The following is a 13,830-nucleotide window of genomic DNA, read 5'->3' on the forward strand; positions in this document are numbered from 1 at the left end:
GAGATTCATGCATATTTGATGAGATGGAGCATAAACAAAATGTCCCTGGTGGTATAATGAGATAGAGATGAAGGGTAACATTTTTACAATGCCCAGCTTGTTGGTGTGGTTTTCTGTTGAAAACAAATATCATGTGATGGCAGTTTGGTGAAGGCTGTGCTCAATATAGGAGCTCAAATTAATAATTATGTAGATTCTAATAGTAACACTGCAAGACATTCTGGACAGTAGGATACAGTGGACTGTATACGGAAAAACCAAAAAATAAAAAAAAACAATAACTAAGGTTGTTTTTTTGCATTTCTTTGAGCATTGCACAGTCTGACCTTGGGGTGAATTTGCTGAGATGTTCACTTCTGGAAAAATCGACAACTGTCTTGAATGTTTCCACTTGTAAATAATCTTTCTCACTGTTGAAAGGTACACTCCAAATTGTTTGGAAATGGTCTTTTAAACCTTCCAAGACTGACAGCAACAATTGCTTCTTTAAGATCACTGCTGATCTCGATCTAATTGGAATTTTATTAACACAACTCTGAATGCCAGACCAGGAAACTGCAAAAACTTCTGGTTTTATAGAGGTTCTCACACTGATCAATCCAGAAATTAACCATGCATTTCATTAGCAGCATCTGGCTGCTACCCTCTTAATTCCTACAGTAGCAATAAAGTTGTACTTAGTTTTACACACACTGCTTCTGCATCTTTGCTTTGTTGTTGTGTGTTGTTGCTCAACTTAGCAACTGAGGTCTTATTTTACTGATTTTAAGACTTGGTAAGAACCAGATTTGTTGGTCTTTGTTAAATAGATGACTATGTTGATAAATAAAAATTATCAAATAAATATACCTCCACATCATGTTTTTTCGAGTGCGGGTGTGTGTGTATATGCATCTCAACATTTCTTTGTAAAATAAAATAGGTCTGCACACTGTCATATTATTTCAACCATGCTTCACAGGGATAAGCTGGAAAAAGACACCTCAGGATTTTGGCATACATATCAAGCAGTGCACCCATTTGGAATAGAGAACAGAAATGTTTGAACCTGAATGAGAGCAGATTTTTTTTGTTTCTTTTAAACATTATTGATTCATAAGAGGGGTGTATTTATTTTTTTATTTTTGCAGCTGTGAATAATGCATGCATGGGAGAAAGAAACTGTTTTTGTGATTTGCCTTTTTTTATTGCCGTGTATTTGTGGGGTGGCTGCACACAGATTGCATGAACTTAACCCCTGACTGTTTATGCTTGTACATCGGCAGCTCAGCATGGATGAATTAGAGAGTTTTACTGAGTTCATCCATGGTTAGCAAAGCATAACACGCTCTATGAGATGATTAATACTTGTAATCTGTTGCTTCAGGACAACTTTTGAACTTTATTCTTTATGAACTTGGACAATAAGTGTATCTACATACGTCAGGAAGTGTTGGTGTATTGTTGCTTCAGATCTAAAGTTGATAAAAAAAATTTAAAAAAAACATTTTCTTTGCTGGCAGACTATCAATAAGTTTCCATCATGAAATAATTTTTATTCAGTTGCCCAACAAGGATCATGGATGCAGCTCATGAAATTAGTACTGTGCTTCTTTTAGTCTTGCAAACTGACTAGAATAGATCATTACATGTGTTTCTTTGTTTTTCTACAGGGCACTAGTGACTTCTGTGTGTCACCAGACAAGTTTATTGTTAACCAGACCAGGGATTTCCTCAGTGCAGGTACTTTATCTCTATAGACAGGACAGCACAAACAACATCTTTTGTTACTGAATGTTAAGACACAATGCTAACTATTCTGTTTCTTTCACCTTGCAGATGTTGCTCACTATTATTTGTTCTGCAGTCCAAATCTGCCAAATCCCTTCCAACAGGTATTGACTAAATGTCCTTGCTGTCTGCTTACTCATGTAGTCATTTACTAAGGATCACACACTTGAAAATGTGTTTTGCATTTTCTTCTTGTAAGATACATCTAATTCATTACTGAGACTCAACAGGCCAGTATGAAAAATGAGCCTCCGCTAAATGAATGCTTGAAATGAAAAACTTTGATTAGAAAAATGAAATCTTTTAATATTTGGGTCTCCAAAATTGGGCTGTATCATTTACCCTGGGCATTATATTTGTCTCCTGTTACTCTCACTTCAATAATTTTTTCAGGTATATTTGTCTTGTACATAGCACATAGACACTATTGAATTAACCATTCAGGTTATCTCATATATTTCAGTGGTTAAAGCGTATTTGCTCATCAACACTTCCATAAATGACTTCTAAATTACATTCAGACCCTTAACATGTTCCAAAGAGGCTTCCTATTTGTGCTTGACATGCAGATTAATTAAAATTCCCTGAACAAAACAAAGACAGAACAAAAAAAAGATCTGTCTGTAGAAATGTCTCTCTCACCCAGACTTTACCAGTTTTTGTAAAGGAATTTATCTTCTGCTATTCATAAATCAATTATTTTCAAGGCGACTTCACATAGGCAGCCTGGCCTCATAAACACAAAACCATATCTGCCTTTCACTGTGTGTGGACTGAATCTGGGGTAGGATTTTAGCACTTTTGTGGCAACTTTTCAGTTGCAATTTTTCATTATCTTGAGTGTCTTTTCATCTGTGTGCATAAATTATATTCGTATTAAGAGCATACGACCATGACCTGTAATAATTAAAGCCCACACGGTAAGCTACCGCAACAGTACCCATTTATTGATTTAAAAAATGTGCTTGTTCAGTCAAAAAAAAAAGAATCTTTATTCTGATGTCCCAATTGATATAAACATCGCTCTTTTGTTTTTGCTTCAGATTTAGTTTGTGGCAGAGGGTATCATAGTGGATGGGACAATTGATGGCAAAGGATAATCTGTCCAGAAAGAAATTTGTTCTGTGTTAAGCATATTATAAAGCCTTATCTAACACAAAATGATCTGTTTACATTCTGCATGCTTCCTTCTTTGTTCATTATGGATCTCTGTGTATCATGGGGTGATTGTGTTTTCACAGTCTCTGACAATCTGTCAGCGCTCCCTGACCACCATGCAAATCCAGATTCAGGGCTTGCTGCAGCTCTCGGTGCCAATTTTTCCCACTGCTGAGGTAAGTGGCTGGCTGACAGACTATTACACCAGACTATTACACCAGACTATGAAAAGTTGTGTATCATTGCCCCCCCTTTTTTAACCTTGTTATGCAGAGAGACCTTTTAGGGATACAGCGCCTGTTAAACTCCACAGAGTTCAGTCTTCACCAGCTAACAGTCTTGCTGGACTGCCGCGGGTTACATAAGGTAAGGTCACATTCTGACCAGAACACTTCATTTTAATTAGGAAGTCTTTGTAGCAGATCTTAAAGCTACATAGAGGACCAAGTTTACTGGTATTTTTTACCCTGTTTTTATGTACTTTTTTTGCACTTATTACAGCACTGTTGCAACATTGTGTATGTGACAGACCCCACCTCCAGTTTTTTAACAAAAAAGTTGTCAGAATTGTGTCGGTTAAAGATAAGATGTATTTGCTTTGAAATGACTCTTGCAGTAGTGATTGCAGCATTGGGCTGGTAGTGCTGTGTGATGTAGACTAGGTCACAATTCACATTAAATACGCTAATCCTCTAATACGCTCTCGATAACTCAACAGCGGTGAAAACACTTATGCAAAACACATGAGAAGGCTGTAATGCTTTTTAGTAAGGTATAACAAGCAGAGCACACCAAGAATGCACTATAACATGCATATCAACGGAGTAAAATGCATTAGTCTGAGCTTTGGATTCTGGTCACTATTTCTGGGATAAAAGGATTTCTTATTTTCACTCAAAAGAGCACCCAGAACTATTTGCATTTAAATCTGATTTCGAACATTGTTCACGGTCCTAAACTGATCACTTTAAATCTTGAAATTAGAGTTAAAAAGGATTCCTATGACCTCAGATGTATTCATGCACAAAAAGACTCTCTCACATATCTCACATAATTTATAAAGGAGGAATGTTTGGTGAGGATGTGCATACCTCATAGAAACTTCAGAACATGTGTACAAACACTGTTATTGCAAGTGGAACTGAAGTAAGGCGAATGTAAAATAACAGAAAAGAGCCTGTCTCAGAGAACATGCATTTCATTTTAGTACTCAGGCTATAGATAGCTGCAGCAGTGTGTAATGGCCCTGGTGTTATGACTGAGTATCATTTGTGACCCAACTTCTTTTTTTTTTTTCTGAACACTGACTACTGACTTTTCTAGGACTATCTGGATGCTCTAATGGGTGTGTGCTATGATGGAGTAGAAGGGCTCCTCTACCTCTCTTTGTTTTCTCTTCTGGCTGCCTGCGCACTATCTGCCATGCTGTGTGTAATTTTCCGAGTATGGACATTAATGGGCAGCAGGTCAGTGCCGAATGACCTTCTATACCATTATGTACTGCCTAAGATATACTTCCACAAAATGCTCATTAATGCTCTCTTTCTTTGTCTTTTTGCCTCTGTGTGTGGATCCGTAACTTTCATCCAGGGAAAAAGAGTACGACGACATAGATGAGGAAGACCCGTTCAACCCCCAAGGACGGCGCCTATCGTATAACCCCAGAAGGTCCAACACTCACAGTTTCTGTAGCTATATCAGCAGCCTTGGCAGCCAGGTCAGCCTTCATCAACCCCCTCAGTCTGCTTCTACTTCGACCATACCACCACCTGAATACATGTAAGATCATCTCAACTCAACTCAGCTTTATTCATACAGTGCTAATGTGCTCTATAGAACAAAGAAATAAAGAAAAAAAATGATTATGAAGAAATAAAACCGAGCAAAAAATGACAAGAACAACAACACTCATAGTAATATGTTGACATAACAATAAATTATTAATATAAATAATTATGAGGGGAAAATATCAATGTTTTTAGCTTAGTCTTAGAAAAGGGATTTTATATCCCAGACCCAAACTTGAGTGCTGATTCCATGGGAGAGGGGCCTGTCAACTAAAGGCTCTTCCGCTCATTCTGGTCTAGGAAATTCTTGGAATAACAAACAGGTCAGATCTTTAAGAGCAAAAAAGCTCCTGTGGGTTGACATGGAAGGATGATATTTTTACAGTAGTATGGAACTAAACCATTAAGTGCTTCGTATGAACTTAAAATAATCTAAAATTCTATTCTAAAGTTAAGAGGGAGTCATTGTAGAGAGGTTAAGATGGGAGAAATGTGTTTTCTCTCGGCAATTACAGATGCAGATATCTTGTATTTGTATGTTCATTCTCATGCAAATGTTTCATTTCTCTCTATCAAAGGAATCAATCCATGCTGTTTGGAGGGACCCCTCGTTATGAGAACGTGCCTCTGATAGGGAGAGGATCACCACCTCCCTCGGTGCGTTGACCCTATGCAGCTCTAGTGTCTCTAGTGTGATGATGATGATGATGATGATGTCACTTCTGACCTCAGCACTGCCACCAGCATCCACAGAGAACTTGCACCATGAACATAACAATGCCTATTCACTGCATGCAACTCATTGTCAACTGTTGTTAGGGCAGTTATATTGATGTGTCCCTGATGGAAGACTGATCTCTGCTGGTCATTTGTGGAATTACAATTATTTCTTGCTTGTGTCTAGCTGCCAAGCTTTAAGCAAATGGTAATATTCTTTTCACCATTCATTTGGATAGTGTTCCTGGTTCTTACAAAGTAATCCTTCAGTCCACTTAAAGGATAAAGCATTTACGTATGTAAATTAGTGTAATGAGGTGGTGCTATAAAAAGACATTGCCGCCTGCTCATTGTCTTCTTGGGCATACACTTTTAATTGTGTGTTTATGATGTACAGTGTGTTGTGTTTTTAGAGCATGAGCTAAACAACAGATAGCAGATAGAATACTGAGATAACGAATACTGAATACTTGCACCTTTTGAAGGGATGAAGGCGCAAGAGAATTTGGAAAAAATTTTGAAAGGTTTTTGCTTCTGTGAGGCACACTTTTCACAGGCGTATGTATCTGTTCTTTGTTTGCTGCTTTCGCAGAAATGTGTGAAACTTTGAAGGATATATGTCCAATAAATTCTATGCAGCAACAAAAAGACATGTGTGTCTTGGTTTGGGATTTTCGTTTTGTTTATGTGAATCAGCCATTTAGTATATTTTGCTTGTGTTTTTTATAAGCTGTTTGTCAGTAGCTTTTATTAACTGCTGAATGCAAAGAAGTGCTATATGAATAACCCTTTCATAATGTTATCCTTTCTCAGACTTTTAATAAGTGTAAGTTTTTTTTTGTTCTGTTATTGTCTTCATTTTTCTGATTTCATTTTAATTTCACTCCTTTCCTGCCTACTAATAACATTTGACATGAAGATTGTTTTAATCTCTGACCCAAAGCCTGGGAATACCCTGTAGGCTTCATAACAGTAACCTGTTTTTTGTCTTTCTCATACTGTTTTACCCAGAGTGTTGCATTTGAGTGTAAACTATTCTGTGACTCCTCGTTTATGCTCTCCATCCTCTCTTCCTATACTCTTTGACTGCTCAAAACACTTGCATACCATCCCCTAATTGTGCAGACTCCAAATTAAAGAACAGAGGACAAATGTGTTTTTTCCAAACTTAGATCACATTATACCATTTTTATGTTTCATGTTGTAATATTAAATTGTATAAATGCAAATGTTCTAAAGTCTTTTTTTCCCCATTTCCCTTTTCATGCAGTATTCACCCAGCATGAGGACCACCTATCTGTCTATGACTGATGCCCAGATCAGACACTTTGGGACAGACTTCCAGGTGTAGCATGCTACATACCAAACCCTTCTCAGTGCTTCTATCTGAGACTCTGAGCTCCTATCAAGAAGGCTGTCCACATGACATAAATCCTGTTTACGGAAGCGACAGCCTGTTGTCCAATCTGAGACATGAAAGTGGGCCATATTGAGGCAATTACTTCTGTAACACATCAGTGCAGTGCGCGGAAAGCCCCAAATGCATTTTTGAACAGAGAGGGCCTGTATAGAATAATCCCAAGACTGTTCCTGTTTTTATCATCTTTTATGGAAAAACTGGTGATCTAATTGTATTTATGTGAATCAAATTCAGAAGCCTTGAACTGAAAAGATCCATCTATCTTTCTTCCTTTTTGGAATCTTCTGAAGGCATACATGAATATAATCATTGGTCAGTATTTTGATTTTAGTGCAAAGTGAGAAGGAGAATTTGACCATGGAAAGGTCTTCAAGCTTAGTATTTTTGCAATATCCATCGTGGTTTGGCGGCAATTCAATACATTTTTTTTTTTGGCCTTGTAGTGTTTATAAATGGTGCAATATAAAAGGAAACACTTTTTTTTTTACTTTTCAAAATAGTAAAATATGTGTTCATAAAAAACATACCAAATAGTATAATTTAATTTTGAAAAGCCAGAGATGCCTCTAAGGATAAGTCAAATAGACATGCATGAGGTGTTTTATGCAACATTTGGGGATGCACTTGCATGTGGGAAGTTTTTCCCTGAGCTTATTAACTAAAATCTCTAGGATTTTAATATCCTGGCCTTTATAAGTGTGTTGTGACTTTGCCACAACAAGAAAGACAAAAAAAGAAGGATCAGTACATTGGAATGTTTGCTGTGTTGTAATATTTTTTGTTTTGAAATTACAAAGAGCTTCTGAAGACGAGTGCCACCCCTGATTGGTGGTAATTATGAACGGAATATGCAGTAATGTGAATTTCTTTTCAGTTCCATTAAGCTACTGCAAATCTTTAAATTGTTGGAAAAATCTGTTATAAACTGTTTTTTAGGTTGTATAATGTATCAAATTAAACTAATGTTCAACCATAAAAGCTGTATGAAGACTCACTGATTCAATGTATACTCTCTTTTTTTTTCCTGGCTGAGAATGACCTCCAGTAATGATATTAGGCTGACTGGGATTAGGTGGAACCAGGAGATGTCATAAGGACCGATATCCTCATTCTGTCCTATAACTCTTAAAGTAGACTGGTAGAAAGTATATAACTCCATAAGTGAATATTTTAGATTGAAAAAGTCATTGTTCTCTGTCACATATAAGTATATTAGATTAGCTTTCCAAAGTGACAGAACAGGCTGTGCCCTACATACTTTCAGCTCTCATCATCAGACACTTACACAGTTGGAAAGCTCAAGCTTGTTTCACTTTTGACCACAATGTTACTGTGCTTTGAACTGCTAGAGTCGAAAATTTCAGCCATTGCTTACCCCCCCCCCCCAACAACTTTTCATTAGGTAGGGATTTCATCGAGATCAAAACAAAAATTGGATAATTATTAAACATACATGCAAAACCAGTTTTAAGTAACTACTCAAAGCTCTTTCTGTCATGGTAAATGCAGTTTGGGTTTTCAAATTTTTTAATTTGAACCACAGATACATTACTTTTATCACTATAATCTTTACAAATTTTAATTATTATGTGAACTAATATAATTTGATAACAATATGTGGATTTGTCTTTCTGTTCAGCAACAGTACAACGTTTATATAAGAGATCGCTATCCATGGTGCTGATCGTGGAACCCCTGGGGAGCCTGGAGCTGTCCTGGGTGCTAGCAGCCCCGCTATGGAGGCTGCAATCTTCGCTCCTGTCGTTTAAAATGTACGATTTTAGCTTTTTGTGTCTTGATAATATGTGATGCTGTTATCAGATGTATCCTATATAAAAACAGGACTTTGTCAGCAGGTCGGTACAAAGTACTATCAGAGTGGCTTCAGTCAAATCGAACTCATGTAACTAATGCCTCAGACATTTGAACCTGCCTCTCTTGCCGTAGGAAACAGAAAAAACGGTATGGACACGGTGGAGCTAGTTAGCTTGCTAGCCATCTGAGACTTTTATTATTGTGACAAAATGCTCATTAATACGTAGTATTTTGCATAAAGACGAGGAAGGATGTGGCGGGGATGTGGCTGAATAATGGGAAACGTCTTTGGGAGAAAGAGCCAACCTTCTCGTGTAACGGAGCAAGACAAAGCCATTTTGGTGAGCCTCTCCGTTATACGAACACAAGGCTAGTGTCAGCGGCTGTACAGTGCTTTAGTTACAAGGCAACATGGATTAATGCTAGCTGATCTGCTTACTGATGGATTTTACTATAATTCGTGGTTAGAATAGACCTCTTTGTTCTAACACGTTGTCAGGCATGTGATTATTTAGATCTTGCATTTGTAGACTTGTTGTATCAAGTCACATCCGTAAATACACATTTATAGTTGTGTGTTGTGATGTCACTCCGTTTGTGCTTCTGTTTTCCTGGATGCTCCATAAAATTCCAGTTTTTTACAAAACACTGAAACTCAAAATAATGTAGTAGATGCACATAAGTGATATCCTGTGTCTCAACGTTTTTTCAGCAATTGAAACAGCAGCGAGATAAGTTAAAGCAGTATCAGAGGAAGATCACCTTACAGCTGGAAAAAGAACGACTTCTGGCTAAACAGTTGCTAAAAGATGGCAAGAAAGAGTAAGCAGATGTTTATATATTAAATCACATCCGTCCCCTTGTAGTCAGATCATTATGAAAGCAGTATGTATGTAAGTTAGCAATCGGCTTTGCTTGAGCAAAAAGTAGATAATGGCAACTGTGAAATGACCTTTCAAGCTGTGTACTCCTTATAACACTCTGTTGCATTGCCTTTTGTTGTGGATGTTTTGTTTTGAATGGGTTAGGGTTAGGTGCACACTGTATTTCTGCTGTAGGTAGTAGCAAATGCTTTACCTTTTAATTTGTTATTTCAGGAAAGCACTGCTGCTTCTGAAGAAAAAACGATATCAAGATCAGTTACTAGACAAAACTGACAGTCAGATTTCCAACCTAGAGCACATGGTAAGAATGCTTTCTGCTTCTCAGTGTGTGTTTCTCAATTTTGAACATTTTATCACCTCGAGAGCAGAACAATATCATCTCAATTTAATTCCAGATCAAAGACTTATGGTGTCTTCTTGTGCTGTCCAACAACCAAATTAGTAGCAAAATTAACCTTAATCTGACGAGTGTGAAAAAAAATGTAGTTACTGAATTGAATAGTGAATTTGGTGAGGACCTACAATTTAAAAAGTGTTTGTATCATAATGAGACACGATGGATTCCATGTTGTTTGACAAAATTTAGCAGCCCACTATTTTTTATTGGCAATAAAAGTTGTCATCTTCAATGTTTAGTTTGTTTATCATGTATGTCACTAATCTCACACAGGTTCAAGATATTGAGTTCATGCAAATTGAGATGAAAGTCGTCGAGGGGCTCAAGGTTGGCAATGATTGCCTGAAAAGTATGCACCAGGTAGATATTTTTGTTTTTATCCCTCCCACTCTTTGTGTTTACAAATACCACAGTTGTTATATTGATACATGCTGAAGCTTTACATATATGAGCGTGCACTGTAGCGATGTCAAAGTTCCTACTGAAAGGCATACGTCCTCTGATGTCATCCCTGGATGAGGATTCAGCAGCACAGAAGGCTTTTGCTTCACTAGCATAGCTAGCGCACATTGTTTGAAGATTAAAGGATTAAGAAGAAAAGCCCCTGACTACAGTGGTGTGACTGCTGCTCATCTTTGCATACAATGAGGAGATCTTGCTTAGGGAATTCAAAAGCCAGCCAGAAAAAGTGGAAAACACTTTTCATTCCAGAAATATTTCCGCCTGTAACATGTTCTTCCTTTCTTTGTTTGCAACAGATCATGTCCATTGAGGATGTGGAAAGAATACTGGATGAGACCCAGGAATCGATTGAGTATCAGAGGGTAAATACCTTAATCGTATTAGTTAAGTACAACAGTAAAGAACTGTACTGAGGAATGAAGTACTGATCTACAGAGAAAAGGAAAAAGAGAAATACTAGAGTTTATATTGTAATAATTCACCTCCTCATATTACAAGGCATATATTTAAAGTATACAGACTACGCAAAATTCTAAGTATGTGTTTTTATGAAATGTTCTATTTCTTTCTAAAAATGTTCCATTTTTATTTTGTTCGTGTAGCAAATAGATGAAATGTTGGCTGGAGCCCTTACTCAGGAGGATGAGGATGCTGTTTTAGCAGAACTGGAAGCTATCACTCAGGTAGGTGTTAAAGCTGTATATTTAACCTTTATTTATACAAAGAATGTTTGCAGAGCATGCGAGCTACTTAGCAATAACACCACACTTCACATTTACACGCTAAGTCTTCAACTGCTGGCTGCTTCCTCTGGAGAACTTCTGTAAAGCTTATTCAGAGCTGAGTCATGCAAGGATAACATATGAAAATAGATGTAATTTTGACCTCAGGTTTCTAGAAGATGTTATATTTGTCCCATAAAGAGTGGGAATAATTCAGCAAAGTCAGAATAATTTCACGCTCACTGCAGCACGGTTGTATTCTAATAACAAGCTGCAATTGAACCTGTTCTGGTTATCAATTAGACTGATTCATTGTGATTAAGTCAGAAAAGTTTCCTTGTGCCATTTCTGAATAACAAAAGATTCCCAGATCATCAGTTTGAACAATTGTATTGGAATACAAGTTAGAGGGAGATGTCAGATGTCAGAGACTGTAAGAGCAGTCAAAGTTTCACCCTGAGCTGAGAGGATATTATTTTGAATGGACAGTAACAACCCTGGACCCACCAACGCAAGTAAAGTTTGCGTTTGACCTCATGTGCAACAAGAAAGTCTTCTGAAAGAAGCTTTTCTGGCCAGATGAGACAAATGTTGAATTGTTTTGCTACAATGACCAGAGGTATGTTTGGAGGAGTAAAGGTGATATATTTAACTTCAAGTCTATAGTAAATGTTAACCACAGTGGTTAACATCTTCATGTTGTGGGGCTCTTTTGCTGAAGACTTTTAGATCTCGGAGTAGCATTCCCAAACTCCTGATCTGAACCCTCTTTAGAATGTATGGACTATGATCGAATCTGGTCCGTACCAGGAAACCAACAAATATCTTTACGGTGGAGTCTTACATAGATTTTTGAGCCATGTTCATGTAATTGTGCTAATTTCAGGAAATCTTCAGTGAACTAGACTGTGCACAATATTCTTTTTCTTCTGCCTCTGATCGGCCATTTGTCTTCTACCCACTGAATCACTTCTTGATACACTTCCTGAATATTTGATAACAACATTTTTTTTTTTCAGCTTGTTAACCAAACATGGTTACTTGTATCTTGCTAGTTTGGGTTTGTTTTTTCAATCACTTGTTTGTGAACAGGGAGAAGATGTAGCACTTCCAGAGATCCCTACTGAGCCAATACCAGAGGTACCAGCAGCAGCAACAGCTGAACCAGGTGCAGCTTATATCTTTTATTTTATGTAAAATAAAGGCGTCTGAGACTTCATATGATTTAATGTTTATTGTTTCTCTTAATTTTGTTTTGTGTATTTTTGTTTTCTAGAGAGAAGAGAAGCGAAGCACAAAGCGAACAGAGAGATGCTGGCAGCCTGACTGAAAGCCCGTCAGAATTTGTGGTTGATATCCAGTGTTGAGCTGCAAGTAAATAGAGCAGCATCTCTTTGTTCTTAGTTTTGGACCTGCATACATCAGAGCATCTTCATACATTTTACAGGAACTGCTCTGTCTCTGCTCTGTTTCGCTGTTCCCCTGCAGTAACAAAGTGAAATGTTTTATTTCTTTCTGTCTGATTTGGAATTGCAAAGCAATGTTGCGTCATAGCTGTGCTGGTTTGGACTTTCAGAAGAACAATAACAAGATGTTTTTAACATCAATTTAGGCTGTTTTACAAATTAAATTAAGCTGTGGAAAAAAAATAGTCTCTTTTTTTTTCTCATGAACTGATTCCATATTTGTCTTTGCAACAGTATTAACATGAGCTTTGACTCTTAACTTTCATTGGTGGGCCCATGGGCCACATTGCGCCTGCTAAACCATCCTAATGACCTGCAAATGGTCTGAATGAATTTACAGTATCTGTGAAGGAAACAATGTGGTAAAACACGATACGTTATGTTTGGAGAAAATCCAAACAGCCTGAAGTTTGATTAGATATCACACACTAGCGTGAGAATATCCAGCTTTTAAGGTTGTAATCTTTCGGCCAGGGGCAGCTCACTGTTCACGTTGTCTCCTGAAAGTAGCATGTTTTTTGTAATGGTGATGCATAACATTGCATTCTTTTGCAATGGCCACATTTAATTGGGAATGAGGCAGACCAGTTAGGTTTGCTGAAAGCTGGTGTGATGAATGTGTACTTGCTTATATTACACATTATTGTAAAATGTTCCTCCCAGTCGGCCGTGCGCTGTGCAATAAAATTTTGTTCACGACCCCTGACCCACAGTTTTTCTCAGTTAAAATGTACAACATGCATTTCTCCAGAAGAGGGCACTCCTTGATGGCTTTTGACACTACTATACACAAACCTTGTCTTCGTGACACTGAGCATGCTTATTAACAAAAGAAAAAAAAAATGTTTTCTGGTGAGTGGGAGATGTTTAGAAAAGAAAACCAATACAGTATTTACAATCTTACTTCAAATAGGCACTTAGACACAAATTAGTATAGAGGCCAGCACAAATTATCCCCTTTAGTGTATCAGAAAAATGCCGGTATGACTTGGTTACTGCCTCATGAAATGTAATTATGTACATGAAATGTTATTCTGTAAATGGAAGCATGATTTTATGACGTCGAAATAGGCTCCTATTTCATGTATTGGTCAGATGACAACGGCAACGAGCACAGTAGCTTTTAACAGGAAACAGCTAAAAAGCATTCCACTGATGCCAGAGCAGCAGTATTTCGTCCAAATGATGCATGAGCACATCTAACCAAACATTTATCATATCCTCCTTCATAT

General features: G+C 37.4%; 2 protein-coding genes across 2 annotated transcripts in view; both read left to right on the forward strand.

Moving 5' to 3' along the window:
- LOC142371422 (protein tweety homolog 2-like) overlaps window positions 1-7,133 on the forward strand; it is a 31,406-nt gene extending 24,273 nt beyond the window's left edge. Inside the window, exons 7-14 of the mRNA XM_075454085.1 lie at window positions 1,653-1,722; window positions 1,819-1,874; window positions 3,012-3,104; window positions 3,202-3,294; window positions 4,252-4,394; window positions 4,519-4,707; window positions 5,294-5,372; window positions 6,703-7,133. Coding sequence (XP_075310200.1) covers window positions 1,653-1,722; window positions 1,819-1,874; window positions 3,012-3,104; window positions 3,202-3,294; window positions 4,252-4,394; window positions 4,519-4,707; window positions 5,294-5,372; window positions 6,703-6,783 — 804 coding nt within the window. The 3' untranslated portion in view covers window positions 6,784-7,133. The remainder of the gene's footprint in view (window positions 1-1,652; window positions 1,723-1,818; window positions 1,875-3,011; window positions 3,105-3,201; window positions 3,295-4,251; window positions 4,395-4,518; window positions 4,708-5,293; window positions 5,373-6,702) is intronic.
- A 1,669-nt stretch (window positions 7,134-8,802) lies between these two features.
- Window positions 8,803-13,279, forward strand: LOC142371238 (charged multivesicular body protein 6-A-like). The gene is made up of 8 exons (XM_075453857.1): window positions 8,803-9,008; window positions 9,380-9,489; window positions 9,765-9,852; window positions 10,222-10,308; window positions 10,707-10,772; window positions 11,013-11,093; window positions 12,225-12,300; window positions 12,409-13,279. The coding sequence occupies exons 1-8, from the start codon at window positions 8,943-8,945 to the stop codon at window positions 12,456-12,458; spliced, it is 624 nt and encodes a 207-aa protein (XP_075309972.1). The 5' UTR covers window positions 8,803-8,942; the 3' UTR covers window positions 12,459-13,279.
- The last annotated feature ends 551 nt before the right edge of the window (window positions 13,280-13,830 follow it).

The sequence above is a fragment of the Odontesthes bonariensis genome, chromosome 21, assembly GCF_027942865.1.
Source record: "Odontesthes bonariensis isolate fOdoBon6 chromosome 21, fOdoBon6.hap1, whole genome shotgun sequence".
NCBI lineage: Eukaryota > Metazoa > Chordata > Actinopteri > Atheriniformes > Atherinopsidae > Odontesthes > Odontesthes bonariensis.